Source organism: Geotrypetes seraphini, chromosome 9 (assembly GCF_902459505.1).
Source record: "Geotrypetes seraphini chromosome 9, aGeoSer1.1, whole genome shotgun sequence".
Classification (NCBI taxonomy): domain Eukaryota; kingdom Metazoa; phylum Chordata; class Amphibia; order Gymnophiona; family Dermophiidae; genus Geotrypetes; species Geotrypetes seraphini.
In genome coordinates, this window is record NC_047092.1 from 160,006,652 (window position 1) to 160,026,393 (window position 19,742).

At 38.9% G+C, this 19,742-nt stretch overlaps 1 protein-coding gene across 1 annotated transcript in view; it reads right to left on the bottom strand.

The window, feature by feature from the left end:
* DHX36 (DEAH-box helicase 36) overlaps positions 1-19,742 on the bottom strand; it is a 145,072-nt gene that overhangs the window by 88,759 nt on the left and 36,571 nt on the right. The window contains exons 7-10 of the mRNA XM_033958607.1: positions 10,907-10,981; positions 10,052-10,218; positions 8,702-8,783; positions 297-434 (exon numbers count right to left, since the gene is read on the bottom strand). Coding sequence (XP_033814498.1) covers positions 297-434; positions 8,702-8,783; positions 10,052-10,218; positions 10,907-10,981 — 462 coding nt within the window. The remainder of the gene's footprint in view (positions 1-296; positions 435-8,701; positions 8,784-10,051; positions 10,219-10,906; positions 10,982-19,742) is intronic.

Below are 19,742 nucleotides of genomic sequence, written 5' to 3' on the forward strand. Positions count from 1 at the left end.
TGGCTCGGGTACTTGTGTAGTCCCGGCCTCTCGCAATTGAGGTTTATTTTTCTCCGTTGTTTTATACTTTATGATATTGATGGTGTGATGTCAAGAGTTGTTGTTAATGTGGTATGAATGATTCCCTACTGCTAAAACACTATTTTCAATACGTCTTTTTTACATTTTAAAAGCTAAAAGCTACATAACTTAAATAGCTCCTGGTTAGTGTTAATCTACTAAGAATACAGGACAGCTACAAATATGATTGATATTCGAAGTACAGAAGCAAGGCACAATAAAACGCAAAAACCTACCTTCCTCGAAGTGTCCTTAAATAGTCAGGCAAATTTTCTTTATAAACAGCTTCTTTTTGTTCAACTTCTGGTCTTTTCATGTGTCCCTGCATAAATCCTTTTTTCAATGGTGGCCTCTTTGCCTTTTCTGGAAAATATCTTACAGAAAAAAAAAACCAAAAAAAATAATTCATCACTTCTGATGCTTTTCTAAATGTTCTTTGTTAACTACTGCATTTGCACAACTTTCAGAAATTGTAAACATGCCAAAAGCTTTTACAAAAAAACCAAAAAAGGCACCAAATTACTCAGTTCCTGAATTCCTGAGGTCCTGAATTCTGACCACCCCATCCTGGTGCATTATGAAATTTGCAGCACTGATTTCAAATGTGCAAGATCAAGTATTACACATCCCATACTGCTTTGGAATGTGGGTTGAAAACCAGGACTGGCTAAACGTCTCCAGCCTGAAACTGGGGCAATCTCCCATCTCTACAAAAACATTTTTTATTTAAGGAAAAGGGGGTGGGATGCAATTTTAACAGTGAAAAGCTGCCAACATTCATTTTGGGTTTGTTTGGTTTGGGGGTATTTTTTACTTCAGAACTACTGTCTAAATTGCTAGCGATAAGAGCTCTGTCAGAGTAGTCTCCAAAGGTGAGTTTGATGGTGCAAGTCTGCTGTGTTCGTAACAAGAATAAGGAGAAAGAAGAGGAATACAAAACTACAAAAAAAACTGTTCAAAAGAAACCTAATGTAGCCATGCCCTCTCAAAAGTATTTCAAAGCACTGTTGCTCACCTGTTTCAATTTTTTATTTTCTCTGTAGATAGAAGGATTTATTAGGCACACATTGGTAATCTCATTGCACATTGCCAAGATGAAACAACTCTCCCAAATCTCAGAACCTATGTAAAGCCCCAAGCATGTGTGGCCCTTCCTATGTGCAGCAGTTTCCTCAGGTCAAGAAAGTAATGCAACTCTTGGGAAAGTGGAAGGATTTCTGAACATAGCAGAATTGATTAGGAACACCAACACCTGTTACAGTTAAGCAGCATTTCCATCAACAAGAAAGATTGAGTCAGGCACATAAGTGACTCCTATGCTCAGGGCTGCTCATGCATTTATTTTCAGAAGCAATCCACACACAAAACAGTATAAGAGTTGCAACATCACACAGACAGACTGGACAGCACAACTGAACTGAACACACTCTTGTAGACTGGTCAAACAGTAGTGTGAGAGAGAGGTTTATAATTATCCTGTGAAGCAGCCTCCAGGAGAATCACAGTAGCTGTTGTAGCTAGAATTTGTTTAGCAATTGTCTCTTTTTGGCCTCAACAGAATTGGCATTTCAACGTTTAGCTTAGATTTCCTGATGGATTCAATTATTTTTAAGGTAGTAAGCTAGTCACCATTAATAGTCCAGAGTGTGGAGGATTTTTCACATGGATTCTTATGGAGGAAAGGTAAGAAACTATTTCTTCGATAACACAGAAAAGCGTTACTAGTTTTGGTAAAAAGGAGAAATTAGGTTTCTGATGGATAATAGCACACCTTGACCAGCATGTAGAGACTGACACACAAACTTTTGGCTGTAGGACAAGTGGGCTGTGCAGTCCCAAGTACAATCAGTCTGCCAAATAGCCAAGCAGAACTAAGAAACTAATAAGTACAAATTATACGAGCAACAACACTCCCCACAGGAGGAACAACTAACAGAGAAATACTGTTGGAAATTGAATAAGAGAGGACCTTCAGAAACGTCCCCACAGCTTGCCAGCTTCGCCAGATGAACCAAAGACCATTGTTCTTTTAGTCTCCCCTAACCTACCAAAAACACAAGATCCTGCAGACAAAACTGCACTCTTCATGCAAACTAAAACAGAAAACAATGGGTGGAGGCTGTGTCGGTCTGGAGAGGCTAAAAAGAAAGAAAATTAGCAGGTAAGAACCTAATTTCTCCTTCTTTAAGTGTCTCTCCACACCGGCACAGCTCACTGATGGGACATAGCAAAGGGCTGCCACAAGCACTCGCTCCCCGAACACCACATCCCAACATGCTTCAACATCCACACAGTAGTGCCAAATGAAGAAAGGACCAAAGCGCAGCTTTACAGATATCCACCGGAGGCACCAGGGAAGACTCAGCTCAAGAAGCAGCATGACCCCGGAACTGACTTCTTTTGAATAAGATATGCTAAAGCAATAGTCTCCTTGATACAGCATGTAATGGTAGCCTTGGAAGCACTGTCCCCCTTACAAGGACCCGCTAGGAGGACAAAAAGATGATCCAATTTCCTGAACTCCTGGATCTGCTGAAAATAAGAGCGGAGGACTGACAGACATCCACCTTGTGTAACTGTCTCAGCTCCAAAGAGCCCTTCCGACTACCCAAGACCAAGAGGACCACAAACTGGTTGACATGAAAAGGCAAAACCACCTTCGGCAGAAAAGAAGGAACCAGATGCAGTAAGACCAGCTCCTTAGAAAACTCAAGGAAGGGAGGCCTAAAAGAGAAAGCTTGCAGCTTGGAAATGCATCTCGAAGTAATGGCCACCAGAAAGACCGCCTTAAGAGTAAGGGCCTTCAACATGCAGGAGCCCAGAGGCTCAAAAGGAGGGCGCACGAGCACAGACAGTACCAGATTGAGATCCCAGGCCGGAACTGAAGGCTGCACCAGAGGCTGGAGCAATTTGGCCAACCTAAAAAAATGAATCACATCTGAGGAAAAGGTCAAACACCGACCATGCAGCACACCGCGAAAAGCAGACAAAGACGCTAGCTGAAACCGGAGGGACGATCAGGCAAGGCCCCTGTCCAGGTCATCCTGCAAGAGCCCAAAGATATGAGGCAAAGAGGTGCACACATGAATAGGAACCACGCCACACGACAAACTCGCACTTAAGCCTGCGAAGTGGAAAATCTCTGGGACCTCAAGAGAGTGGAAATCACTTTATCTGAATAACCTTTTTTACTTTTAAGAGCCAAGCAGTAAGACAAAAGGGATCCGGATCGAACATAGGAATGAGTCCCTGCGTCAGAAGGTAGGTTGAAAAGGACAATGGAAGAGGATCTGTTATGAGAATTTGAACCAGATCTGCATACCACAGGCGCCTGGGCCAGTCTGGAGCTACCAGTATCACGCAGCCGGGGTGCTGAGCAATGCGAAAGAGGACTCTGCCCACCATCGGCCACGGGGGAACATTTAGAGCAGGCCCTCCAATGGCCAAGGCTGTACTAGAGCATCCAGCACCTCGGCCTGAAGATCTCTGTGCAGACCAAATTCAGTTCAGTAGTAGGAAAAGGTAAGTTACATTCAGGTACATTAGTTATTTCCTTGCCCAGGCGGCTTATAATTTAAGTTTGTACCAAAGGCAATGGAGGGTTAAGTGACTTGCCCAAGATCACAAGGGGCAACAGTGGAATTAAAACTAGGTTTCCCTGATTGTCAGCCTGGTACTTTAAGCACAAGGTTCCTGTTCAAAAATATTTTAACCCTTGATAAATATATTAAAATAGCACAAAAATTAGTATGCTGTAATCTAATGAATAGCAATGAAGTATGTTCTAAAGCTATTTTAAGAACAGTTACTTCTTTATGGTTTATAATTTTTATTCATTTTACAACTTACATCAAGTATATCAAGAAATAACATTTGAACTGAAAAAACATCACTTGTATTACTATTATCATCAACTGACATTCATGAAAGTTAACCTTCTCTCCCATCCCTATCACATCAAAAATATTCCTTTATATTATACAATATATATTCTATTAATATATAAAAAAAAATCATCCCTCCCACCCATCCCTATCCCCTCATTTCAATTATCTTATGAAAGGAAAATGTTTATTACTCATTACAAAAGTCTGTTAATGGTCCCCAAACATCTTGAAATTTACCAAAATATCCTCTCTGTGTGGCTAACGTTCTTTCCATTTTATAAATATGACATACTAAACTAAACTAAACTAAGCCTAAGGTTTATATACCGCATCATCTCCACGGAAGTGGAGCTCGACACGGTTTACAAAGCATAAAGATAAAAAATAGGAAGAGAGAGGGGAAGGATATACAAGCATGCAAAAAGAGGGATGTAAACAGGGGAAGAGAAGTTATATGCTAGAGAAAAGCCAGGTTTTCAGTTGTTTTCGGAATGGTTGGAGGGAGCCCAGATTCCGCAGCGGGACAGTGAGATTGTTCCAAAGGCCAGTGATTTTGGAGAGGAGGGATCTTCCCAGTTTGCCTGCGTGGAGGATGCCGTGTAGGGAGGGGAAGGATAGTTTATGTCTGTGGGCTGATCTAGTGGTAGCAGGCGTCAGGGCGAGGAAGGATAGAGGGATTAGGGGCGGAAGGATGCCGTGAATGATCTTGAAAGCCAGGCAGGAGCATTTGAAATGAATTCTGGGAAGTAGTGGGGAGACATGGTCAGATTTGCGTTTAGCAAAAATCAGCTTGGCCGCAGTATTCTGGATGAGCTGGAGTCTGCAAAGACTTTTTTTTGTTAGGCATAAATAGATGGCATTACAATAATCGAGTTTGGATAGGATGATGGATTGTACAAGGACGGTGAAATGTTTTTGGTGGAAATAGGATCTGACTTTCCTCAGCATGTGGAGGCTGAAAAAGCAAGATTTTGCCAAGGAATTCAGGTGATCGTTGAGGGAAAGGGAGGAGTCGATAGTGATGCCAAGGACCTTGCTTGAGAACTCAAGGTGCAGAGCGGGGCCTGTGGGTAGAGTGAAAAGGGTGGGCAGGTGTGCTAATTTAGGGCCGAGCCAGAGTAATTTTGTTTTAGATTCATTTAGTTTCATCTGTACACAGAGTGACCAGGCGTGAAGTCTCGATATGCATGAAGTGATGTTCTCTTGGAGGTTTGTAAGGTTTTGATCTGTTTCGAGGAGGATAAGGATATCGTCTGCATATGTGTAAATTGTTTCAAGGGGGGATAGTTTGAGGAGCTTGAGGGAGGTCATATACATGTTGAAGAGAATAGGGGATAGGGGAGAACCCTGTGGGACACCACAGGATGGTGTCCACGAAGCAGATTTGGAGCTGTTTGTGTTGACAATGTAGGAACGAGCGCGGAGGAAGTTTGAGAACCACTTTAGGACAAAGGAGTCTATTCCTATCTCAGAAAGTTGGTAGAACTCCATCAAAAACTATAATTTAATCTACTCTGATTTTTCCAAATGAATGTAATATGCTGAATGGCTTAATGTTTTTTTAAATCTGACTTTTCGCTCTCATTGACATGCCAAATAAAATAGTATCATACGTCAAGGCTACCGGATTTTCTAACAACCTATTTATTTGGCCCCAAATTGATTTCCAAAAAGCCAAAATACATGGACAATAGAATAATAAATGATCTAAAATCCCAGCTTTGAGATGACAATGCCAACATCTATTAAACTTAGAGCTATCTAATTTTTGTAAACGAACAGGGGTCCAGAAAGCTCTATGTAACAGAAAAACAAGTTTGTCTCATAGATGCAGATACTGTACATATCATCCTCCAAGACCAAATTCGTGACCACTGAGATGCAGTAATTTGATGCTTAATCTCAATGCTCCAAAAGTACCGAAGACTAGTTTTTGATTTTTTAATCATATATCCAGATATTAATTTATACCACTGTGCGACCTGGTGCCCCAGAAAATCCACCTGAAAGCATAAGAATTCCAAGCTATATTGATTAGTAAGATTTTTCCATTCAGGGAACCCTACCTGAATGACCTGCTTCAGTTGCAACCATCTAAAACTTTGTAATTTACTAAGACCAAATTTATGTTGCAACTGTGAAAACTCAAGCAACTTACCATTCAACAAAACGTCTTCTAATGTACTTATACCTGCCATCATCCAATGCTTCCAGATGATCTTAAAACTGCCAATTTGAATCTTGGAGTTTAGCCAAATAGTTTGATTTGTTGATTTGTGAATTGGAATAGGTGTTAGATTATTTACATATCTTAAGGTTTTCCATGTATCAACTAATATTCAGTTTTCTTTATATAGCCTAGGCATCTTGATACTAAGAACATGGCAAAGTTGCAGAGGAAACATAAGTTGCCATTCCAATCCGGGATATTATCAATGGGCTCTGGGAGGACCCAATACATACCTTGGCGCATAATATAGGCTTGATGATACCTATAAAAATTTGGGAAAAAAAAAATTTACCCCTCCCTCCGTAATTGGCTTTTGTAAAGACACTAAAGCAATTCTAGCAATTTTACCTAGCCAAATAAATTTTGTTAGAAAACTATTTAACTTTTTGTAAAAAGATCCCTGGAAATAAAACTGGTATCATACCCATTTGGTAACAAACCACAGGCAAGATCATCATTTTAACAGTTTGTACTCTCCCCCACCAAGATAAATGTAAAGGATTCCATTGCTCACACATTTCTGTTACCTTCTGTAATAAAGATTTTTCATTTACCTTCATTGTCTCTTCCAGTGTATTTTTTTTTTTTTTTTTAATTCTTTATTCATTTTTTCATCTTACATCAAGTACACAATATTACATCATTTAAAATTTATACATCACTTGAAATTCGTTCAATTGTCATCTTAAATACATAAATTTATCCCCTCTCCACCCACCCTTCCCACAAATATTTTAATCAAAAATATCATATAAATATTGTATTCTTATCTATTGATTAAACCTTTAAAAGAACTTTATACCATCCCCCTTCCCCCCTATGTATAAATGTACTTTCAGTGGAAAATGATGTCTAATCATTACAATAATTTGTCAATGGCCCCCAAATCTTTTTAAAATTATTATATTTCCCTTTTTGTATGGCAATTGTTCTTTCCATTTTATAAATGTGGCATAACGAATTCCACCAGACTCCTGTCATAATCAATAAAAGTTTATTATTACTTGATGCAATTTGACTTTTTGTTCTCAGTGTATCTTTTATCCAAATGCCCTCCAGAGCAGCAACGGCAGCATTCTACACAGGCTGCTTTATAGCCTTCTCCCTCCAGGGCCTTCCATGTGCCGTGTTACTGATGACATCAGTGATGCAGCAGAGGGAATGCCCCGGCAGGAGAAGGCCGTGAAGCAGCCTGTTTAGAGTGCTGCCGTGAAGCAGCCTGTTGAGTGCTGCCGACACGGTCGGCGGAGTTTGGATGGGAGGGTCAGTAGGGGTTTGGCTGTGCGGCGGGGGGCTGCTCAAGGATTCACCTGCACGAGGGTTGGGAGGGAGGGAGGGATAGAAGCTGAGGAAGAATTCTGCTGCTCGAGGGGAGGGAGGGATAGAAAGATGCTGCAGAGGGAAGGCACAAGGGGATGGGAGAGAGGGGAGGAAAGATTCTGCACATGTGGGGGAGAGAAACGAAAGAGGAAGAAATGGGGTGAAGGAGAAAAAATAAGACCTACCCTGAAAATAAGACCTAGTGCATTTTTTGGGCCCAATTAATATAAGACACTGTCTTATTTTCGGGGAAACACAGTAAGTACACTTACCCCTCCATATTTGCAGTTTTGTGGTCCACGGTTTTGGTTATTCTCGGTTTTTTGATCCCCCCAAATTTATGTCACAGAAAATCACTGCTCCCAGCTGCATTTTCTTCACTGGAACAGGTCAGGTTATTTGCAGTTTTGTGTCTTTTTTTTTTTTTTTTTTAAGAAAAACCCGCAAATAACATATGAAATGTTATTCGTGTTTTTTCTCCATTCACTGCCTTGCCATTCCCCTATCACCATGAATGCGGAAGGGGAAATGTATCATGCTCGGTGCAACAAAGGGTCAACAAACAAATTCTATGAAGTGCACCTAAAGTTAAGACACCTACATTGGAGTGCTTAGCCGATGTAGGCGGCTAACTTAATTAGCTAATAGGTTTAATCGGTGCCAATAATTGGCAAATTCACAACTATAATTTACATTAATTGGATTTAATTGAAAGTTAGGCACATAACTCAAAAAACGCAATTCTACAAAGAGTAAGCACCTAGTCCAAAGAACTACCTAAAAGTGGGTGTGGTTAGTGCAGATCATGGGCACTTTTTCAAGTTAGATGCCTGTTTCTGAATTAGGTGCCACTGTGCGCTTAACTTAGGCATATGCATTTAGGCCAAGAAAACCCTGGCATAAAATGAAGTGTGCCTAGTGAGGCTAAGCGTGATTCTATACAGTGTGTGTAACTTTTATAGAATTATGTTTAGCATTGCTTTAGTAGTGCCAATTTTTTAGGTGACCTATATGGAATCAGGGCCTAAGTGACTTTCCCAGAGTTACAGGGAGCTGTAGTGGGAATCAAACCCTGCTCCTCAAGTTCTCAGCCCACTACACTCAATACTAGGCTACTTCTCCAAAACATGCAATTAAACATAAATAGACTGACTATTGTCATATGTATTGATGTTTGTTCACAATATTAATAACCTATACTTACCTTATCATTTCAATTACATCTTCTAGAAAATACTCAGCAACAGGATAAGTGAATCCAGGAATGTGAATCATTGGACAGTTGCCTGTAACAGAAAGCATTAATCAAGCGATGCCAAGGTCTCTCTCTACATAACTATGCACGTTTAAAGAGACATTTTACATATGAAACAATGACAAAGAAGATTCAGAGAGCAAGCCATTAAAAAGAAATATTTCATAGGACTCTTTTGAAGACATTTGACTGGGACTTTGATTGATCTTATAAATCAATTATAATAATGTTAGCAATGGACATTGATCAAAAATATCTTTATGTGGTTCTCTCAGAGATAGAAAAATCAATATAAACTATTTATCAGAACAAAAATATTATAAAATTAATTTTATTAAAATATGGGAGCCATTAACATCTTTCTGTCATGATTAGATGCCATTTTTCTATTAATTATACACCATTTAGTATTGGGTGGGGGGAGGGTTTCAAATATATGATCTTATAATGAATAGAGGGATTTGAGGGAGGGTGGGGTGAGGGTTACATTTCTACTTATAAGTTATAATGATAAGATGTTAAAGTGCTCAGACTAATTGTGTTTATTATGAATATTTGTACACTTGATGAAAGTTTTAAAATGAATAAAGAATTAAAAAAAAAAAAAGAACAAAAATATTATTTTGAAAATGTTTTTGAATTTAATGTGTGAGAATATCTACAGTGTTCCTCCGGTCATTCGCGGTCGGCGGTTCGCGGCCCCGGTCATTTGCAGTATTTTCTGTCCGCGAACCGCTGACCAGGAGAGGACAGCTGGAGAGGCAGGAGAGAGCATCCGGAGCGCCAGCGAGTGAAGGAAATCACTCGCTGTATGCGGGGGTTCCTGGAACGGAACCCCTGCGAATATCAGGGAAGTACTGTATTGTGAAAATATGTTTTTGAATTTAATGTGTGAGAATATCTATTGTATCTTAACTGCTTCTTTCCTTTAGTTCTACTATTTAAATAAAACCACAAATTTTCTAGGGGGCCTTCAGGTATATGATAGCAATACTTTGGTTTCCAACTTCCACTTAACATTCACCCCAAAATGTAGCAATACTTGGGCCCCCAGGAAATGCTCTAATAGTGAAGCATGCTATTCTTCTAATCTAACAAAATATTATATATACAGTATATATGAAATACATGGCAGACTTCAAATTAATATATAGGCAACAAAACACTCAGCTTGTCTATTTTTTTTTCGGATCTAGTGATATTGCTCAGTAGCAAAATCAGTGTTTCATTATGCTAGAGACTTCAAACTAAAACATAAAACAAACTAAAAAAAATAGAAGCATTAATATCCTCACCCACCAAAGTATTCTGAAAACTTTTCAGCATTCAGAGTAGCACTCATCAATATGGCTTTCAGGTCAGGTCGAGCAATGAGGAGATCCTTAACAATACTCATAAGAACATCTGACTGCAAATTTCTTTCATGGATTTCATCCAGTACAATGTGACTAACACTAGACAGTTCCCTAAAATAGAAGAGGAAAATATACAAACTTTTTGTCTTATGTTAAAGAGCAGTATGAATAAAGGAAACTAAAGTATATCTACTTGTTACTCTAGTGTGGTCCACAGTCCTTGATGTGTTGTGGTAGTAGCAGCCTTTCACAATCCTTTTGTCTCTCCTTCCAGCCAGCTAGAGAGTGGTGCATTACGTTGCCTCAGTCTTTTCCTTCAAAGGTTTTGCTTTGCTATTTAAATGTGTATAGAGCTGTATAGTCTCATGGGGCCAACCAGCACTGAATGTTCAAATGTTAGAGCAAAGCCAGTGGAGAAGAAAAAGCAGAGGATAATCAGGGGAGGTATTAACAAGGATGGAGTGAAAATGAGAATAAGGACTACTAAGAAGAGTGACAGTTGAGAGCGGATTACACAGGAAGGGGATATGATGATTGGGTAGAATGGAAAGGACAAAAGGTTCACACAGAGTGTGTGTTGGGGGGGGGGGGAGAGAGAGGGGTCCGAGTAATAGTACCATGCAGGGGAAATAGGAAGTTAGAAAGGGGAGTATGTGATATTTGGTTCAGTACACTGCTACAATTTAGAAAGCTCTAAACTGTTTGGTTGGTTGTTTTTTTTAATAAGTGGAATAGCAAATCCTAATATTTCCATTTCTTTTAATAAGCACACCTTGCCTTTGTTTCACAGTACACTTACTTTTCTGACTGGAGCCACTGGAGGATGATTCCTGTTGTACAGTATAAGATAGAACCCTGTTTCCTTGGTAACCGACTGTGAATAAAAATAAATGTTTTAAGCAGCCTAGATCTTTTAAAAGATGGCTTATGTGCTTTGAAAGTTCAATGGTAGAATGGCTTTTATTATACTATTGTCCTCTACTCCATGCATACGTGCCAACATTTGAAAATGATTGGAAATGCCAAATATAAAATACAAATAAATTACCCATCCCTGGATTAAGGAGCTTGTTCAACATCAGAGGTGCTCGGCATCCATTGGCAACCACAGAGCTGACTCTTATATCTTTGTGGTTTCTGTCGTTGTTTTCCCCTCCCCCGGATGGTAGCTCAAGAAACTATCATAGCATTATGGACCAGCAGGACAAATCCTTTGTGAGACAACTTCACAGTGACTCACTGGACAGAAGCTATCATCATTGCAGCGAGAGATATCTACCCTCTCATTCTTGGGCCTAAGCTTTTTTATTTCTATGGTCCAATAAGTCATAATGGGGTTTGGGGGGGGGGATTTAAATTGGGAAGCCCTGTAACTTCTATGTCATTCTGAAGAGAAAATCATTCATCTTAAAACCTATATTGCTTGCATAGTGCTATTGGCATAGTGCTATCAACTATGTTTTTATTGATAGTAGTGAGGAATGTACAGGAACATAAAACTATTTTAACCTTCTCCTGGCCACAGGAGGCCCCTTTTTCAGGTACAACCTAAATGGTCACAAAAGCTCAGGTACACCATTCTCCTCTGGATAATTAAACTGGACCAATAAAAAGGTATCAGACAAGAAAAGGAATATTCTCGGTGATGGCCCCCAATGTGGTGGAATTCACAAATACAAAGATGAATATATGATATACAGAAACTATAATAAACATAGATGATATAAATAAGTAAGATATACAAATAGATTAAAAGATATTTGGGCCAATGAATCGAAGGCAGATTTATCAAATGAACAATGGGATCTTATGGTGCTTGAATATATCAGCTGCTGTCAATCTGCTGTAATGAAGCAATCACTTTATTTTATGTTAAGATGGGTAAATCTGGACTCCTGTTAAAATCAGTAAAATCAACACTGAGAATTCTTCATTGTGCTGGTCGTGTAAAAGTGAAAAGGGAACCTTGGATCATATGCTCTTCTCTGCTCAATAGTGTAGGCATTTTGGCTGAGGATTTGGAGTCATGTTCAAATACTGATATCTATTAATATTCCTTTAACGTATGCTGGAGCTCTTTTTAATATCTTTGATAGGTTTAAAAAAAAAATATATATCAAATTTTGACAAAATATGGCTACTTGTTAAATAATTTGTGGAAAAAAATATGATGCTTATTACCTTTATGATCTCTTTAGCAAAGGCAAAAGCGCACTGATCCTACAATTAGATCTCAGCAGCGCGTTCGACCTGGTAGATCATGAAATCATGCTACGGTGCCTTGAAGCAATGGGAATTTCAGGAAAGGCAAAGAAATGGTTCCAAGAATTCCTAACAAACAGATCCTACCGGGTAATCAGCAATGGAAACTTCTCCAAACCATGGAAAAACCCATCAGGCGTGCCTCAAGGTTCCCCCCTATCACCCACTCTTTTTAATATCTATATCGCCTCCCTAGGTCACCTATTACAAAAACTAAATTTAATACACTACATTTACGCGGACGACATATCCATCCTTATACCCTTAAACGACATCACAAAAGAAATTGTAGATAACCTCTCAAACACAATGACCGAAATCGATAAATGGACCACTAATTTCAAACTAAAACTAAACGCAGAAAAAACAAAAGTCTTCCTGGCTAGTCCTAATGACACTATTACGAGAACATCGCTAAAAATAAACAACCACGAATACCCAATTTCCAAAAACATAAAAATACTGGGTATCACTCTTGACACTCACCTAACTATGACTGACCACACAAATTCACTAGTGAAAAAATGCTTTTATACGCTATGGAAACTAAGAACCATAAAAAAAATACTTCGACCCTACATAATTCAGGTTGCTGGTACAGGCACTGACCCTATCCCTCCTTGACTACTGCAATATCATCTACCTGGGCATCCCACAAAAGACAATAAAAAAACTGAGATTAATACAAAACACCGCCGTCCGCCTAATTTTCGGACTAAGAAAAAAAGACCACATCAGCCCCTACTATAAAAAGCTGCATTGGCTTCCAATAGAAGCGAGAATTCTTTTCAAATTTGCTTGCACCTGTTTCAAGCAAGCCTGGAGACTAGCACCATCATACCTACAAACTCACTTCAGCCTACACAACCCCACTAGAACGACCAGAAACAAAAACATCTTTGCCTACCCAAAGACTACAGGCTGCAGATACAAATCCTTCTTGGACAGAACCTTTAAGTTCCAAGCAAACAGACAGCAAATCTGGCTGAAAAACCACATAAACGAACCCAATACGACTTATAATGCATTCCGTAAATCGATCAAAACCGCCCTATTCGCAAAATTCATTGATTAAAATAGTCCCCTCCCCCACTAGGACTCCCCTCCCCAACAAACGCCTTTCTCTCTCTCAAGAAGCCCCTCTTTTTCAGATCTCCTCTACCCTTAGAACTCCAACTTATGGATGTCCTAAATCTCTTAGATACTCCTTGCCCATAGATCTCCAATTTAACACGTAAGTTTCCCATTTAGACTATCGTACTGCATTAAGACTCCTTGTACGGTATCATATTTAGACTTATTATATGTTACTGTAGTTAGACTCACTGTATTATATACTATTGTATTTAGACTGTATTATATGTTATTGTATTAAGGTTTTTGCTATTCGCTGAATGTCCAGCCTTCTTATAATGTAAACCGCCTAGAAGTCGCCTGACTATGGCGGTATAGAAAAATAAAGTTATTATTATTATTATTATGATGTAGATTTTTTGCCCGTAAAATAACACATCTAGTCAACTTTCCAAACACTCACTTGTTGACTCCAGAAATATTTGATTTGGAAATATTTTAAAGAAGTTTTGGGGCTGACAGAAGCAGATACTTTGCCCTTAACAAATCTGTATGATATTCCACAGAAAAAGAAAGTTCCGGCAGAATCAGGTGTAGACCAGTTGGAACAGACAGAATTTGATTTAACTGGTTTCCTGGAAGATTCACAGGATATAATCCAAACTAGGTCTACCCTATTAGTTACTTGTGCAAGAGAGTTAGATAAATCCTTAATTATGAAAGCTTATTTTCAAAATAAGCTAGCAAAGTTTTGTGGAGATAATGTATTAATATTTCCCGATGTGGCCCAGGCAACACAATTGAGAAGGAAAGCATTTTTAAACTTGAAATTAAGGGTGTTGGCTCTAGGAGCCACATTTTATTTAAAGTTTCCATGCAAATGCTTAGTGAAATTTAAGGCATGTGAATATGTTTTCTGGGACTCTATGCAGTTGGAACAGTTTCTACAGCTTCGAGAAACTAACAAATAGTTCCCATATGAATTAATTATAAATGGAGTTCACTCATAGATGCAGACATTGTACATCCTATCCTCCAAGACCAAATTTGTGGCCATTGAGAAGCTGAAATCTGATGCTTAATCTCAATGCTCCAAATATCCCTAAGACCATTTTTAGGTTTTTTCTTAACCAATTCGTTAATTACCACTGTGCAGCCTGGTGACCCAGAAAATCTACCTGGAAGCATGAGAATTCCAAACTAAATTGAGTATTAAGGCTTTTCCATTCAGGGAACCCTACCTGAATGGCTTGCTTCAATTGCAACCATCTAAAACTTTATGATTTATTGAGCCCAAATTTATGTGTAAAATCAAGCAGCTTATCATTTAAAATAACATCCTTTAAAGTCTGTATTCCTGTAAATATCCAATGCCTCCAGATGGTCTTAAAACCGCCAATCTGAATCTTGGGGTTTAGCCAAATGGATTGATTTGTTGATTTGCTGATAGGAATAGTAGTCAAGTTATTCACAAATCTTAAGGCTTTCCAAGTATCCATCAAAATTCTATTCTCCTTAAACACTCTGGGCATCTTGATACTAAGAATATGACTATAAAGGAGACATGAGTCGCCATTCCAAATATAGCCAATCTGGTGTGTACTCAATGAGCTCAGGGAGGACCCAATACATACCTTGACGTAAAATATAGGCTTGATGGTACCTATAAAAGTTTGGGAAATTTACCCCACCCTCCTTAACATGGTTTTTTTCTTTTGCATAGAGCATTTTGGACCCCAGTTAGATTACAGAAGTTGAATAGTTCAAAGTCTAATAGATGCTGGCATTGTAATCTTGAAATAGGGACTTTAGATCATCTTTTGTTTTATTGTCCCTATATTTTAGCCTTTTGGAATTCCATCTGGGATCAAGTAAATTGTTTACTGGAAAATCATGTAGCACTATCTTATGATACAGTTTTATTTGGAACAGCTATGAGAAAAGAGAGTCAGATATCATCATTTAATAATAAATTTTTATTAATCATGACTGGAGTCGCTATTCAACATATCACCAACAATTGGAAGGATTGCAGTAAACTTAATTTCACCTTTTGGTGGAACTCATTATGTCATATGTTCAAAAAGGAAAGATCAATAGCTATACAAAATGGAAATTAAGACCTTTTCTAAAATATGGGGGCCATTTACATCTTTTTGTGATGATTAAACACCAGTTATTTTATTGAAATATACACCATGAATAATAGGGAGGGGGAAGGGTTCTTATTTTATTGTGTATACTATTAATAATAATGGGAAGGGTGGGTGGGTTATGGGTTTATATATATACAATTGTTGTTTTTCTTGATAGACTTACAAGTGACATTTTCAAGAATATGTATGATATTAAATTGTACACTTGTTGAATGATTAAAAATGAAGAAAGATATATATAAAAAAATAAATAAATGGAGTTCACTAGTATTTTGCACCATAAAATTAGATCTTAGATTAAATCATGATTATATTTTATTGTATTCCTAAATTAATTTCAGGAATGTTCTCCCATTATGTGGACTAGAGGAGATTATAGAGTAATGTTGTAAGGAATATCCTTCAATATCTGTAAAAAAATTTTTTTGGTATTTCTATTTCTCTTTTGTATAAAATAATGTTTACAATTGATAAATTTAAAAAACAACAACAACCACCACCACCACCACTGATGTGTATCCCTTGCTTATGACATGTTAAATGTTTGTCGAGGGAGAATTAGAAGGCCTTGAGCATGCGCAGATGCATGCTCAAGGCCCGGCAGAGGCAGGAAGTTCTTTAAGCGGTACTGGCACGTCCTGTGGGCTGCGTGCCGGTGCCAGACCGGGGGGGGCGGTAAGTTTCAAGTTGTTCGGGCGGAGGTGCTGGTTCAAGCGGTGGGGCCTTTGTGAGCGGGGGGGGGAGCGATGCTGGTTCTCGGGGGGGGGGGGTGAGACAAGTTTTTCGAGAATGTTTTGCTCGTCTTGCAAAACACTCGCAAACCGGGTTACTTGCAAACCGAGGTTTGACTGTACATATATTTCACTCATGTATTTTAACACCATTATTGAAGCTCATGCAAACCACTCTGAACTGAATCCCCAGTCATTTGAAGCTTCCAATAAACGCCTAGATTTTGAAAATGCAAGGGAAAGCATCAACCTCAAAAGGTCACTTAGACACTGGGATAAGATGATACATGCTAATTACAAATTCTAAAATAGCAGATATGCACGTAACTGCTGTTATAGAATATTAGCGCAAGTCCATAAGTCTTCACCTAACTTTAGGCGTAAGCACCTATGCTACTTCAATGGCTGGTACAAATGCTCTCACTTAATGGTAGGCAGTTAATGGAAACCTGATAGATGCACTAATTATGGAATACTAAGTGCCAGGCAAACCCCTGACAATCATGTCTCTCCCAGGTTCACAGTCCCTTGCAGTTTGTGTGCTATGAATTTTGTGTGTAAAATTTGCAGAACCCAGACTAAGGGCATTTACATGCATAACTGTTCATTAGTGCCAATTAGCACTAACACCAATTATGGCCAGTAATTTGTTAATGCCAAGTCACACCTAATTATTATATTAGGTTACACATGTAATTGGCACAATTCTAACTCATGCATTCAAATTTATAAAATTAGGTGATTTATTGATAGAAAAATTTGGGGATTTTTTTAATGTTTGGTGGGGGGAGGACCTCTGCCAGGTATTTTGCAGATGTGGATGGCTTTTTTTTGTTTTAATGTTCCCATTCTTGGCAGTTCATGAGCCAATTACCACTCATCCACAGACAAAGAGGGGGATATTTTGCAATCAGCTATAGATTACTGCCACAATTTTAACTAGGCAATAATTTGCATGGCATTGAATATAGCATCAAAGATAATGCTTTTACAAAAAGCTTGCAATAAGAGCTGCTGACTGCACAGCTTTTAGTTCAGAGCTATCAGCATAGTCCCTTGAGTTTAGGGAATCAGGGGTTATGATTTACCACATCGGCTGGATCAGTAAGAGGGAGTAGTTTTATGTTTTCACACAAGAAGAAGGGAATCCCCAGGTTAGAATGGGAGTGTTCTTGAGGATGAATACTTCTGATTAATTATTGAACATACAACCTCGTCAGACATAAGGAAAACAAGTTGCAATAATTGCAGTATAAATAGCAATCTTTACTATGAAGCTTTCCTTGTATGGCCTTCCAGACAGAGCTAGGGGAGCACCTGCATTTCAACCAGGATTTTTAGTTATTACAGAATGAGCAGTCTGTAGGCAATCTAGCTGCTGCTGAATTTTACCATTCCAGCATGTCAGCCTGGCAGCAGGGATGCCTTGTTGCTGCGAGACATTTAAACACTTCATATTACAATGACAGCTCCAACAATTTAACAAGCCGAGTATGGCACTATAAAAAATATGTTTACTAAGTCGTGCCTGCTGCTATTTCCACTTTAGTAACTAAGAATCTGTTGTGATTAGCCAAGCCCTCAAGCTATACTGCCATTTTAAAATGCTACCACACAACCCAGGAGGACATTCTATTATCTCCACAATCTTTTCTGTGGAAAAAAAAAGCTAGTGTTTCTCATCAGTCTATTCCTATGGAGCATATGTGATTAGTGACATTTTTTTCTTGAAACATGTATTCTTCTTATGCATTAACAAAATCATTCAGGTATATGAATGTCTGTTATATATATCACTCGTCATGCTTCTACTTTTCTGTTATACTTATGTAACGCAGTCTTCCTCCAGCGCTGGCAATTGCTCTGTTGTACCATTTCCCAATCTTCAAATCAGATATATTTTACCCTAGGGTCCAATTCATGCTTCATAGATAGCATCTTATCCTTTTACTGTGTAACACTCCATTGGGCTTCTGTACCCAAATTATAAAAATCAGTAGACCTTATCAACATAGACAAAGTATGATTGCCACCTTTAAAAACTACAAGTAGTATCTTCACCTTCTCTGCATCAACATCCTCTCTTCCTTCATATTTACTGTACTACAGCAGTTTGCAAAAATTGTTTTGACTATAGATTCATTCCTTTTTTTGCTATTCTTATTCTTCCTCTACAGATTACAGCTCAATATACTATATCTCACTGAATCACATTTCTTTAACACCACTACTCATCAAGTAGTGAGCCTGGATGATTGAAAAATGTATTTACCAAGAAGTCTAGCGTTCTGGCTTCCATTCCTTGAGGAGCAGAAGAATAAGACCTTGAACTGTGTGTTTTAGAGCAGATTCCACAACTAGCAAGTGATGTTGAAGCTGTGTTCTCTAAAACCCTGGACACCTGTATTCTGTACATTTCATCAATTATTTTAGGAGTTACCTGGACTGATAGAGGGGGGGTCTCCCAGTTCTTAATAGGGCATCTTTCATGACCCTATGTAAAGGCACCTTGATACAGTAAGTTGGTGGTGGTGATTCATAGTCCAAAAGCTCAAAAAGCTGAGAGTGAGGTTCTTCCTCCATCTCTGTTTAATGGGAAGAGCTTGACCCATTTCCCTTAAAAAGCAAGTAAAGGATGTGCTGCTATCTTACCGAGACTTACAACTTCGAGATGGAGAAGAATTAGAAGGCATGCCATAGGATTCTTTTGTTGACAAATTTGGCAGATTCTCCTTAGAGTGGCTTGAAATATCCGAGTCAGACTCCTCAAAATACTCAATTCTAGGCGAATATGGGAGTGTAGGTCGAGAAAAGCGTTGACTGTGCATTGAGGAGATTTGAGGCAGGGGTTGATGCTGACCCAGGAGATAACTCCTCTGCTGATAACGATGCATGCAGTGAATGGTCTGTGTTGAGAAGAGGCAAGTGATCTCATTCTTAATCAACGCGGTGACATATCTTGAGACTGGGCTGAAGCAGGCATGGACACCTTTAAAACCTGTGTAGACTGTTCAAGCATAACCCAAATCTCCTCCTGGAGAATTGGCATCTGCACTAGAAGACATTGGCATGGAAACAGTCTGCGGTGTATGATGTCTGGGCATGGGAGACCTCGATGTGAAGGCACGCCTGGGAGGAGACATGATCTGCAACAATGGGAAGCTGTGTCGACACTTACTAAGTGTCGAAGAGGTGGATGCTTGGGATGACACCTTGCCATGCCTAGAAGAGGAAGAATTGTTATGCTTCTTAGCTTTCTTGCGTGCTGCCTCCCCCAACAGATGAAGCATGGAGGAAGATAACATTGAGTCCTGTTTTTGGAGAGAGCTCGATGCTTGACACTCTCAATGTGACATCAGTGCACGTAGTTTCAATACCAATGCCAGTGTCAATGCAGGCTGTGTATCAGGTC